The 12,192-nt window shown below is 40.3% G+C and overlaps 1 protein-coding gene across 6 annotated transcripts in view; it reads left to right on the top strand.

Moving 5' to 3' along the window:
* The first annotated feature begins 662 nt into the window (after positions 1–662).
* Positions 663–12,192, top strand: part of mycbp2 (MYC binding protein 2) — a 160,096-nt gene continuing 148,566 nt past the window's right edge. For all 6 annotated transcript variants that reach the window (XM_059646500.1, XM_059646502.1, XM_059646505.1 and 3 more), the window contains exon 1: positions 663–1,403. In XM_059646500.1, coding sequence (XP_059502483.1) covers positions 1,120–1,403 — 284 coding nt within the window. In that variant the 5' untranslated portion in view covers positions 663–1,119. The remainder of the gene's footprint in view (positions 1,404–12,192) is intronic.

The following is a 12,192-nucleotide window of genomic DNA, read 5'->3' as shown; positions in this document are numbered from 1 at the left end:
TCAAATTGCAAATATTTTGTGGTGGTACTCGGTTTCAAATATCATGAAAACAATTATTCGTCACGTATCATCACAGTAATCAGAAAATATTAATACGGTAATTCGCAACAATATTTATCTCATACAGCATAAGAGTTTGTTTTAAATAGTATTTTCAATCGAAAGGGGGTATCGTTTTGTGCACAGTAGTCGGAGCAGTGAGAAATAAACAACTCAACATTTTCTAAGTTGAGTAGATTTGTAATGGTAATTAAGATGGAAGAAAAAAGGGAAAAACCGGGAAAAGTAAAACGGAAAATAATGTTAGGATGGAAGAGGAGAAAGTCCAAAAGTGCATAGATAAAACAACTGTAAATAAAAAATGTTAATTACTATAAGCCTTCAATTTGATCATGATTGATTCAAAGAAGTCTATTTTGCAATAAATGAGTCATTTGTACGTTACCTTAGTATCTGAGATGCAAAGAGGCTCAATAATAATGTCATTGAAACAAATAATCCCGCGGCTTTTGGTACGCTTGGAATGTGAACAGCGGGATACGATGCTCCCACAGGCGAAGCCCTTCCTTCAGTCCGGCCAAGTCTCATCTGGTTTCGGTGCCACCCCGTAGCCAGAGGGGCTGGGAGGACCGCAATGGTCCTCCGAAGGTTACTAGCCCATCCCGGCGTGCAGTGTGCTCGCCGTCAGCACGATAATTTCAAGATGGCAGCGTCGTCGGCCCGACTGAGTGTGAGCAGTGGCCGGGACCGCGGAGTGACGGCCAGCTGAACGTCGTGACCTGACACGACGCACCCCCAGAGCCTTTCCCCGACCCTCCCCAGCAACGCGGGCACTGTCGCAAACCGAGCGCTCAACCTCGGGCTGCGAACGATGTGGACAGCCGGGGCGGCCATTTGAGAATCTATAAACAGAGAGCCGGGGCGCTCGGCTGGTGGGGGAGTGGGGAAACGGGGTGGGCCTCCATCCTTCCCGCTGACAGTGATCAGCTGCCGCCCGCTTACCCCCGTTTCCTGGGAGGAGCCGTTTCACCATCCCCACTCCCTTCCCCCTCACCCCTCCAACCCCTCCCTTCACCCCATTCCAATCCACTCCTCCCCTGCCCCCTCTCCACCCGCAGGATGATGTGTTCGGCTCCGTCTCCTCACACAACCGGTGGCGGTGGCGCCGCCTCCTTCTCTTGCACCTCACACCCGGACCCCGGCTATCCGCCCTCCACCACCGCCGCCTCTTTCCTCGACACGGACTCGCTGATCTTTCCAGCTCCTGATCCCCGGATTGCTGCTTCTGGAGGAGGAGGGATGGAAGCCGCCGGGCGAGTCCAGCACGAGCTGCTGTCAGGGAAACAGCTCGGGAACAAGTACCGGCGGCTGTTCGCCGCCGCCCTGGATGCCCAGCACAGCAGGTAAAACAGCAGTGTCAGCCTGACTCTTGAACACCACGCCAGAGGTATTAGAAAAGGACACACACACACACACACAATAAATGTATAGAAAGCACACGGCACACGAGAAGCCCCACATAAATGACTTTCCTAAGCAGATTTTGCAATAAAACAAGTGTCCTGTGCACAATAGAAACATGAAAATAATTGCAACGATAGAACGTGCAGTTCCGATCGGATTTGGATCGGATGTTTCTTGTGTCAGTTAACCGGTGGACCGGCTAATTTTTGGATTAGTGGGAAGGTGATGTTAAAGCCTGTCAAGCTTTATAACCACCGGGCCGGTTTTGCATCGTGAGCATAGCATGAATTTTTTTTGTTTTATGTTGACACAGGCCCGGCGCACTATACTCGTGTCTGCTTGGCTGACAAAATGCATGAACTCTTTGCCGAATCCTGTCGTGATAGAGGCAGGGGTTACCCTAGCTCGGGGTGAGTGTAGTTAGGCTTGCTTACTCGGGGTAACTTACACCTTTGCCTCTGCACACGGATGTGATATTGCAGGGAAATATGGGGCGTTGTCTTGGGGGTTCAGCCACTGATATCAGGTTTCTTCGTTACTGTTGGGCCCACATTGCGTGTTTCGGATGAGAGGGTTGTAAGGGAGGTTATTCAAAACGTCTGGAGCAAGCAGATTGTAATTTTCATTTATCTTTCCGTTGATAAGTTCCGTTTTGGTTTGTACTGATAGAAAAGGTATTAAAATGATTTCGCATGAAAATCCTTAGATGACAGTAGCTGAGAAACGCGTGAAAAGTGGCTGTCGGGATAGTGCAATTTTCAGTCTAGGCCCTTCGCTTTCAATATGTTTCAAAACAAATGAGTCGTGAGCTACCTCACCTCTTGGAGCAACCGTAGATATTGACAGACATTTATAAAAACAGCAAATTCTGATTTGCTTTTGGTTCGTCTAAGACCACTTGCATTTTACATTTTACAATAGATTTCTCTTTCCCTGATCTCCAGATTTCACTTTACACAATGAGGCAGAGAAGATTTCATGATGTTGTGAAATTGTTCAGTTAATCACGTGCGTTATTGAAAACGAAACCTATGGTGCAGGACAATGAAACGGCGGAAACAGGGTTTCGTTTAATCCTTGATCGAATTAGCAGTACATCATATGTCGTGGATAATGTCATTAATATAAGGCAATTTACATGTATGTACTGCACTTGCTATGACGGGACATTTTATAATTTGCAATATGATGTCGTACGCACCGTACGTGAATTACCTAATCCATTTGGATGTTGTAGGGTGGAGCTTTGTTTTTCTCTGATGATTCGATTGCAAATCAGCAGTAAACGCAGCACGCAAGGAATGCCCAGATCTTTCTGCATCGAGATAGCATTGTTTTACTCAGTAGTAACAATGAGTGGAAATATGCTAGACCAAAAAGTCTTGATTAATGAGAAAGTTTGTTAATAGGTGTAGGAATGAGTGCATTTAGTACGGTTACAGCAATCTGTGGGAATATACAGCTGACAAAATGTAATAACCTTCATGCAAGATATTAATTGTGATAATCAGATTAAAGCTACATCTTGTGTGTTGTTTCTTTTTACAGCTCTGAATGATTGCAAATTAAAGTTCTATGGTGGAGAGGACAATAGAGACGTTAGATTGTTAGAACATACAAAATAATTATTGGACGTTATTTACAGGTGTTTTGTTTGAGGTGCATGAGCTGCTAAGTGTTGAAACTCTGTACATTGTGTTGTGGGTATATTGGTTACATCACCAAGTTGGGTCCTCTATTTTAGGCTGTTTAAAACAAAATCACAGATTTTAATTATTAAATATTGGAGTGCATTTGATAAGTGAAAAACCCAAATTCTGTTTGTGAAATGTGTTCTCTTTCACAATGAATTCAGTTTAAATAGCAAGTTAACTTTAACTTGTGATTAAAAATGGGATATGATGAAAATATCAAAGCCAATATCACATGACCAGTCGTATTGATGCATTTTTTCTACAAAGTATTTAAGTTCTTGTTATTAATATTGTTCTGTTATACATCACCATTTTATTGGTGTGTTATAATAGAATAACATCAGTTCCTGAATGGCTACTGTTAACGCCTGAACCTTATTAGGGTTCCTATTTACTGCTTTGCTGTTTGCTTAGCATGTTTGCCACCAAGTTATTAAACTAAATCTAAGGTATTATTATGTAAATAAAAAGCAGATGGAATGTTCTACAGTGCAGGGTATCAAATTGAGATAACACTTTTGAGTTATAAACTTGTCACACTTGTAAGATTTGCAAAACAAACTGAGTCTTTGTAGTCCGTGACACCATCCACACCCTCCTCCACCTTCAGAAATTCCAATTTTCCGGCCCCCAATACCTCATTTTTTGTATTTCTGAAGAACGGTCTCGACCCGAAACGTCAAACTTTCCTGCTCCTCTGCTGCTTGGCCAGCTGTGTTCGTCCAGCTTCAGACCATGTTATCGTAATCTTTGCAGTATCTGTTTTATATACCAGTGTTTAACAGCATTCCAAATAGAGTTCTGTAATTTGAGCTAAGGTATTATAAAGTTCTTTTACTCATTGATTTTAAATTATTCACATGCGTAAAAGGTTGTAATAACATCTGTTATTTTATGTAATTGTACTCCTGAGATTTCATCTGAAGAATTTCTGCAGATTGACTCATTAATTAATTACCAATTTAGATAATTGCAGATTACACAGAATTAATGAGCATAACTGACTAGTTGTCGTGCTATGTGATAAAGTCACTTTGTAAACCCTGGTGAGCAGGGTCATAGAAATTTAGAAAATAGGTGTAGACCCTTTAAGCTTCCATGCCATTCAGTATGATCATACTGATCATTCACCTCTGTGCACCGTTCCTGCTTTCCTGTCCATACTCTTTGATCCATTTAGCTCCAAGATTCCTTGAAAGATTCCTCATCTTTTCGGTTGAGCAGAATCTTAGGACTTATCTCACACCTGAAGTATTCAGGATTTTATTTTTACAAAACAAAAGGTGTTAAACCATACTACAAGTACTTGTTAACAATATCCAAACATAGCTTACATCAGTCAAATTTCTTGTTTGAGCCTTAAGATGGAGCAAATTTACTGCATCATTTTAATGTTAAAATAAGTAATGGGTTGGAGATGACTTGATACAAATAAGTGTTCTTCCCATCAATTTTGATGCTTAGGCAGAGAGTGGTACAGCCCATGTAAAAACTATTATGATGAGTTGATGATCAAGGGAAAATGTTTCGGTGGAACTGAGAAATAAGAAAGGATAATTGTCAAATTGGGATTGGACTGTAGACACCCCCCCCCCCCCCCCCCCCCCCGACACCCCCGTAGTCAGTGGGAAATTGAGAAGCAAGTTTATAAGGAAATCTCAGTTATCGGTAGGAATAATAGTGTAATGGTAGGAGGTTTTCATGTTCCAAACATAGACTGGGACTGCTATAGAGTTAAGGGTTTGGATGGAGAGCAATTTAAGTGTGTAGGAAAACATTTTCTGATTCAATATGTGAATGTACCTACTAGGGAAGGAGCAAAGCCTGACCTCCTCTTGGGAAATTAGTAAGGGCAAGTGACTGAGGTGTCAGTGGGGAGCACTTTAGGGCCAGTGATAATAATTCTGTTAGTTTTAAAATAGTGATGGAAAAGCATAGACTGGATCTAAAAGTTAAAGTTCTGAATTGGAGGAAGGCTAATTTTGCTGGTATTAGGCAAGAACTTTCAAAAGTGAATTGGGAGCAGATATTTGCAGGTAGAAGAATGGCGGAAAAGTGGGAAGCCTTCAATGATGAGGTGACGAGTTCAGAGACAGTATGTTCCTGTTGGGGCAAGGCTGGTAGGTGTGGGGAGTAGGGTCTGATGAGAGAATTTGAGCTTTGGTCAAGAACAGGAAGGAAGCAATATGTAGAGTATAGACAGCAGGGATCCAGTGAATTCCTAGAAGAGTATAAAGGCTGTAGGAAATACTTAAGAGGGAAACCAGGAGAGCAAGAAGGTGACATGAGATAACATTGACAAAAAGGATTAAATAGAATCCAAAAATATTGAAGGGCAAAAGAGTAATTAGGGAGAGAATAGGGCCCCTTAAAAATCAGCAAGGCTGCCTGTGTGTGGAACTGCAAGAGATACTGAATGAGTATTTTGCATCAGTGTTTACAGTGGAGAAGGATATGGAAGCTCAAGAACGTGGGGAAATAAATAACGATGTCTTGAAAAATGTGCATATTACAGAGGTGGTGGTGCTGGACGACTTAAAATGCATAAAGGTGGATAAATCCCCAGGACCTGATCAGATGTACCCAAGACCTTTGCGGGAAGTGAAGGAATTGATTGCTGGGCCCTTTGCTGAGATATTTGTATCATCGATAGCCACAAGTGAGGTGCCAGAAGACTGAAGATTGGCTAACATAGTGTCAGTATTGAAGAAATGTGGTAAGGAGATGCCAGGGCACTATAGACCAATGAGCCTGACATCAGTGGCGGGCAAGTTGTTGCACCATATTCTAAGGAACAGGTTTTACATATACTTGGAAAGGCAAGAACCGATTAGAGATAGCCAACGTGGCTTTGCGCATAGGAAATAGTGTTTTACTAACTTGATTGTTACTTTTGCTAAAAATTCAGAGGATTGATGAGGGTGGAGCAGTGTACGTGATCTATTTGGGCTGCAGAGTGGTGTTTTACAAGGGTCTGCATGATAGATTGGTTAACAATGTTAGATCACGTAGAATACAGGGAGAACTAGCTATTTGGATACAGAACTAGCTTGAAGTTAGGTGACAAGGTGGTGATGGAGGGTTGCTTTTCAGACTGGAGGTCTCTACCAGCAGTGTGTGACAAGGATTGGTGCTGGGTCCATTGCTTTTTATCATTTGCATAAATGATTAGGATGTGTACATATGAGGTATAGTTAGTAAGTTTGCAGATGACACAAAAATTGGTGTAGCAGACAGTGACGAAGGTTACCTCAGTACAATGGGATCTTGATTAGATGGGCCAATGGGCTGAGGAGTGGGCATTAAGTTTAATTTTGATAAATGTGAGGTGCTGCATTTTGCAGAGGCAAGGACTTCTATACTTAATGGTAAGGTCCTAGGGAGTGCTGCTGAACAAACATACCTATGAGTGCAGGTTCCTAGTTTCTTGAAAGTGGAGTCACGAGTAAATAAGTTAGTGAAGGTGGTGTTTGGTTTGCTTGCTTTTATTGGTCAGTGCATTGAGAATAGGAATTGGGAGGTCATTTTGCAGCTGTACAGGATATTGGTTAGGCCACTTTTGGAATACTGTGTTCAGTTCTGGTCGTCTTGCTATAGAAAAGATAGTGTGAAATTTGAAAAGGTTTAGAAAAGATTTATAAGGATGTTGCTGTGGTTGGAGAATTTTAACTAAAAGAAGAGGCTGAATAGGATGGGCCGAAATCCCCAGGTGTGTTAAAGGCTGAGGGATAACCTATATAAAATATATTTTATATTTTAAAAATAAAATATGAAAGCACATAAAATCATGAGGGCCACAGATAGGGTAAATAGACAATGTCTTTTTCCTTGGGTAGGGGAGTCCAAAACTAGAGGGCATAGGTTTAAAGTGAGAGGGGATGATTTTAAAGGGACCTAAGGGGCAACTTTTTCACACAGAGGGTGGTGCGTGCATGGAATGAGCTGCCAGAGGAAGTGGTGGAGTCTGATACAATTGCACATGTGAATGGGAAGGGTTTAGAGGGAAATGGGCCAAATACTGACATGGCACCAAATTAATTTAGGATATCTGGTCAGCATGGATGAGTTGGACTGAAGGGTCTGCTTCCATGCTGTACAGCTCTGTCTCTATAACACTGATTTACTGATATACAATTTGTATTGAGGTTAGAAAATTCTTTTTGGGTAAAATAAGGCTACAGGGAAAGTGGATGAACCATGATTCATAAAATAATTAATGGTGATTTTACATCCTAGTAGTTGTTTAAAATTACTAGAAAAGTATCAAGCCCGAGTACAACTTCAGAGGAGAAAAGTAGTGACAGTAAACTTGAAGGGGACATAGAAACAAAGAAATGTCGGCGCAGTTAAAATACTATTTTCAATCTGTCAATACAGAAGAAGACACAAAAAAATCCCCAAAGTGCTAACCCTATCACAGGTCTTGTGTCAGTGAAAGTGAAGGAAATCAACAGTTGTTTAAAAATAATAGCGCATGAAAAATAAGTAAGACTGTAAGTTGACAAATCCCAATGGCTTGATATTTACATTCTAGGTACAAAAGGGAATGACCATGGAAATTTGAATGTGCTGGTTGTCATCTTCCAAAATTTTCTAGATTCTGGAACACTCCTGGCATATTGAAGGGTCGTAAGTGTAATGGTACAATTTTAAAGAAAAAAATACGGAGAGAGAAATCCAAGAACTACAGATCAGTTCGCTTAACATCAATAGTGGGGAAATTGCTGGGTTGACAAAGGATATGATAATAGCAAACTTAGAAATTCCAGCAACGTTGCACAAAATTAACATGGATTTCTGAAAGAGAAATCATGTTTGACAAACCTGAAGTTTTGAGGAATTGTTTAGTAGGAATGACGAAGAACCATTTGTTGTGGAGTACTATATTTGGATTATCAAAGTTTTCAATAATGTTCCATGTAATGGATTATTGTGTAAAATCAAAGCACATGAGATTGGTGTGATGCATTGGAATAGATGCAGAACTGGTTAATTGGAGGGAATAGAGATTTCTCCTTCCAATTCCATTTTTATTTGGCTCCCTTCTGTCCCTACCTCTCCCTCACCATTGATCTGCATTGCCTTTGTATGTAAATAATCAAATTGAAAACAAAAGTGATTTATTGGTGATAGTTAATAAAGTTTTAAAAAGCAGGTGATTTAGCAATGAGGGAAAAGCACTCAATTGTGTAAGAGCACGTCTGGATTTTTTTTTAAAAAATCAGGCAGACAACATTAGGAATAAATATCATTTTTTGAATGGATGGTGACGACAAGTGGGCACCATGGGTATCAGCGTTTGGGCCCCTGCTATACATAATATCAGTGATTTAGATGGGAGGGCTAAGGGTAATGTTTCTAAGTTTGCTGAGAACACACAATTAGGTGTGGTTATGTGATTCATGAGGATGTAAAGAGGCTTCGGGACAACCTTAGATAAGTTGTGAATGGGCAAGTATGTGGCAGATGAGGGTCAGTTGGCTGGGTGGAGTGCAGAATGATGCTAACAGTGGGTTCAATTTCTATGCAGGCTGAGGTGCCATGCAGAACTCCATCTTCTCCCCTAGTCTTGAGGCAAGATGACCCTTGTGTTACACCACCATCAGTTCACTCGGAGTGCAACCCTATTGTCTTGTAGGACTATGATAACTTTACCGTTTACATGACAGCTGCAGTATACATAGATAAACGTGTAGTTGTCCACTTCGGTTTGGAAAAGCAGAATGGAATATTAACTAAATTGTCACAAATTAGTAAATATTGATTATACAAAGGGACCTGGGTGTTGTTGCTTAACTGGTTATTGTAAGCAAGCATGCCGGTGCAGCAAGCAGTTAGGAGGGCAAACGATGTGTTGGTCTTCATTTCAAGACTGAGTACAGGAGCAAGGAAATCTTGCTGCATTTATACAGGGTTTTAGTGAAACCACGCCTATAGTATTGTGTGCAGCTTTCTTTTTGACTGAAAATGAATTTTTTTTTTCACCGAGTGGGTGGTGAAGCTATGGAATTTTCTACCATAGAAGGTTAACGAGGCCAAATCATAGAAATATATGTCTAGAGCCTAACAGTGTTTAAGGGAATGGGAGAACACAGGAGAATGGCATTGGGATAGAGGATCAGCCACTGCCATTTTTAGTGGCAGAGTGGTTTTGATGGGCCGAATGGCCTAAGCCTTTTCTTATTTTCTATGTTTCTAAAATGAGCACTCAATATCTTTCTGGTAAGCAAGGAAACATAAATAAAATTAAACATGGTAAATCGAAGCTAACCATTAAATGACCTAGGCAATATGTGCGCACACGTTTTTTCTTGAATAATTTAAGAATCGGTGTTAATTCCCTTGAGATAACTCTGCTTGAATGGACTTCTCTATTGTTTTGGAGCACAGTGACAAGAAGTAATATTTGTATCAGTGTTAAATGGCAGTATAGTTTAATTTGATTCTCCTCTACAGACAGAATATATAGAATCCCCAGCATGTGGAAAGAGGCCATTTACCCCAAGCAGTCCACACCAACCTTCCGAAGAGCGACCCACCCCACTATTCTTGCCCTGTAACCCTGCATCTCTTATGCACCTAACTAAAGTACCTAACCTAAACAGCTGAAACAATTTATTTTAATAGATTTTAGTTACAATTAAAGTCAGTTGTACTTTGTGGATACAGACCCTTCAGTCCAACTTTCCCAAACTAAACTAGTCTCACTTGCCTGCATTTGGCCTATATCCCTCTAAATCATTCTCATTCATGTACCTGACCAAATTATAAGGATCTTGTGGTCAAAAGCAGGATAAATAGCCACTTTGATTCGGTGGTTTTCTACCTTATAGTTTTAGATGCAAACTTTGGGATGTTTTGGATTCAAGCTAGTGAAAATAGCTAAAATATTTTGAGAGATTTGCACTTGTACAGTGCCTTTCAATCTGTCAATGAAGTACTTTTGATGTAAAGTTATTGTTGCACCTGTTGTGTTTGTGTTAATTCAGCATAGTGCAGTAGTTTCCCGTTTCCTAGAAGCGCTCTCAAGATTATTGGGATTGGATAATTCTGTGTGTAGTTAGCATTTTGCGAGAATATATTTTGTTTGTCTGAATTGTCTAATATGTTAGACACAAGAAATTAGAGGGCCAAAGCTTTATGGTGAATAATTCAGATTCCGGATTTGGCGGATTCTCAGTGATTCTATCTTATGAATTTGTCCATTATTTTGCTTTGGCAATTAATTAACTCTCAAAATTTGAGAGACCACGACATTACTGTGACATACGATAATTTTTACAGGCTTAATTAGCTGCCAGGATACATGTCTCAGCCAGGATCCCCAAAGTAATCTGGCAGGAATTCACATTAAATTGACAGTCTCTAACTGCGGTGTGATATTGTTGGGAAGTGAAAAAGAATCAGGCTGGTGTGATTAGTAGGGTTGTCTCTTGAGCATGGAATACTTGAAGTTGCCACTGGATTAATTCTCCAGCATGACCATTACCTTGAACACAAAAACAACTGAAATGCCTGTTTGGAAAATCCACTTCGGGTACACTTTTTACATGGGGATTTTGTCATAAACCAAACACACAGATTTGGAGGAATCCAGGCGGGTTGCTGCAGTGCATCTTGTAGATGGCATGCATTGAACACATTGTAAGCAGTTGGTAGATGGAGCGAGTATTTAAGGTGTTGCAGTGCTAGTTAAGCAGAAAGCGTTGTCCTGGATTGTGTTGAACTTGAGTTTAGTTGCAGTAGCAGGCGTCCGATTGAATGCATAGCATTCTGTCACACTCTTAATTTGTGCTTTTTTGATGCTGAACAGGTTCTGGATATCAGAAGGTGAGTCATTCTCTGCAAAGCACCCAACCTCGTACCTCTTGTAGCATAGATGTTTATTTCTGTGTTTGATCCAGTTCAGCTTCTGGTCACAGTGTCAACAGTACAACACTCAACAATAATAATTTTGTTGAATGTCAAAGAAATGTGGTTAGATCCTTCAGTCCTACCCCTGGTTAACTAGAAATCTTAGAAATGGTACTGAATCTAAAGAAACAGTACACAATTGTGCATAAACAAGTGGCAAGTCAGAAGATTGGAGACAACATTAAAAAAAAACCCAAATTACAATAGAAAATTTACAGTACAAGCGGAATCTTGCCTAAAATATGAAAATGGATAATAAGAATTTTTAAAGCTAAATATTTAAAGGAAAGTGAGTTGACGAAATGAGTATTGATTCTACAGAAAGGGATGCTGAATTAAGGAGAATTAATATTGAAGAATAGGAAATGATAGACGAATTGAACAGGTATTATCCATCAGTCTTATCGATAGATGATGTAAGTAACCCCCCTGCCCCCAGAAGCAATGATAAATGAGGAAATGGAAGGGAGGGATGAACTCTGGAAAATCACCATCACCAGAGAAGCAGTGCTGAGTAAATTGTTAAAGCTGTAGGCTGGAGAGAAATGGACTTTTCATACGGTCCTAAAAGTGGCTAGTGAGATAATAAATTAATTGGGGACGGAGTCATTAAATTGGACAATAACAATTGTAACTCCATTATTCAAAAAAAAGACTGAAAGGATATGACAGGGCAAATAGCTTAACATCCATTACAGGGAAAATATTAGCTTTTATTGAAAAAGTTAAAGCAGGGCACTTGGATAAGTTCCTGATAATCAGGCAGAGTTTGGTATAGGAATGGGAAATCGTACTTGAGAAATCTATTCAAGTTCTTTGAGAATGTAATGTGCTGTCAATAAAGAGGAACCAATGGATACACTGCACTTACATTTCCAGAAGACATTTGACAACACGAGGTTATTGCACAAAATAAAAGTACTCTGTTTGGAGTTAGCATGTTTTCATGGATGGCAAGATCAGTTGGCTAACAGGAAGCAGACAATAGACACAAGTGTTTTTTTTTCAATTTGGCACAATGTAACACATGGTGGTCCACAGAGAATGGTGCTGTGACCTCCACTATTTACAACTTATATACATGATTCAGACGATGCGATGGAAGACGTATGTCAAAATT

This window comes from Stegostoma tigrinum, chromosome 6 (genome assembly GCF_030684315.1).
Source record: "Stegostoma tigrinum isolate sSteTig4 chromosome 6, sSteTig4.hap1, whole genome shotgun sequence".
In the NCBI taxonomy this organism is placed as follows: Eukaryota; Metazoa; Chordata; class Chondrichthyes; order Orectolobiformes; family Stegostomatidae; genus Stegostoma; species Stegostoma tigrinum.
This window is presented reverse-complemented; position numbering and strand designations above follow the sequence as displayed.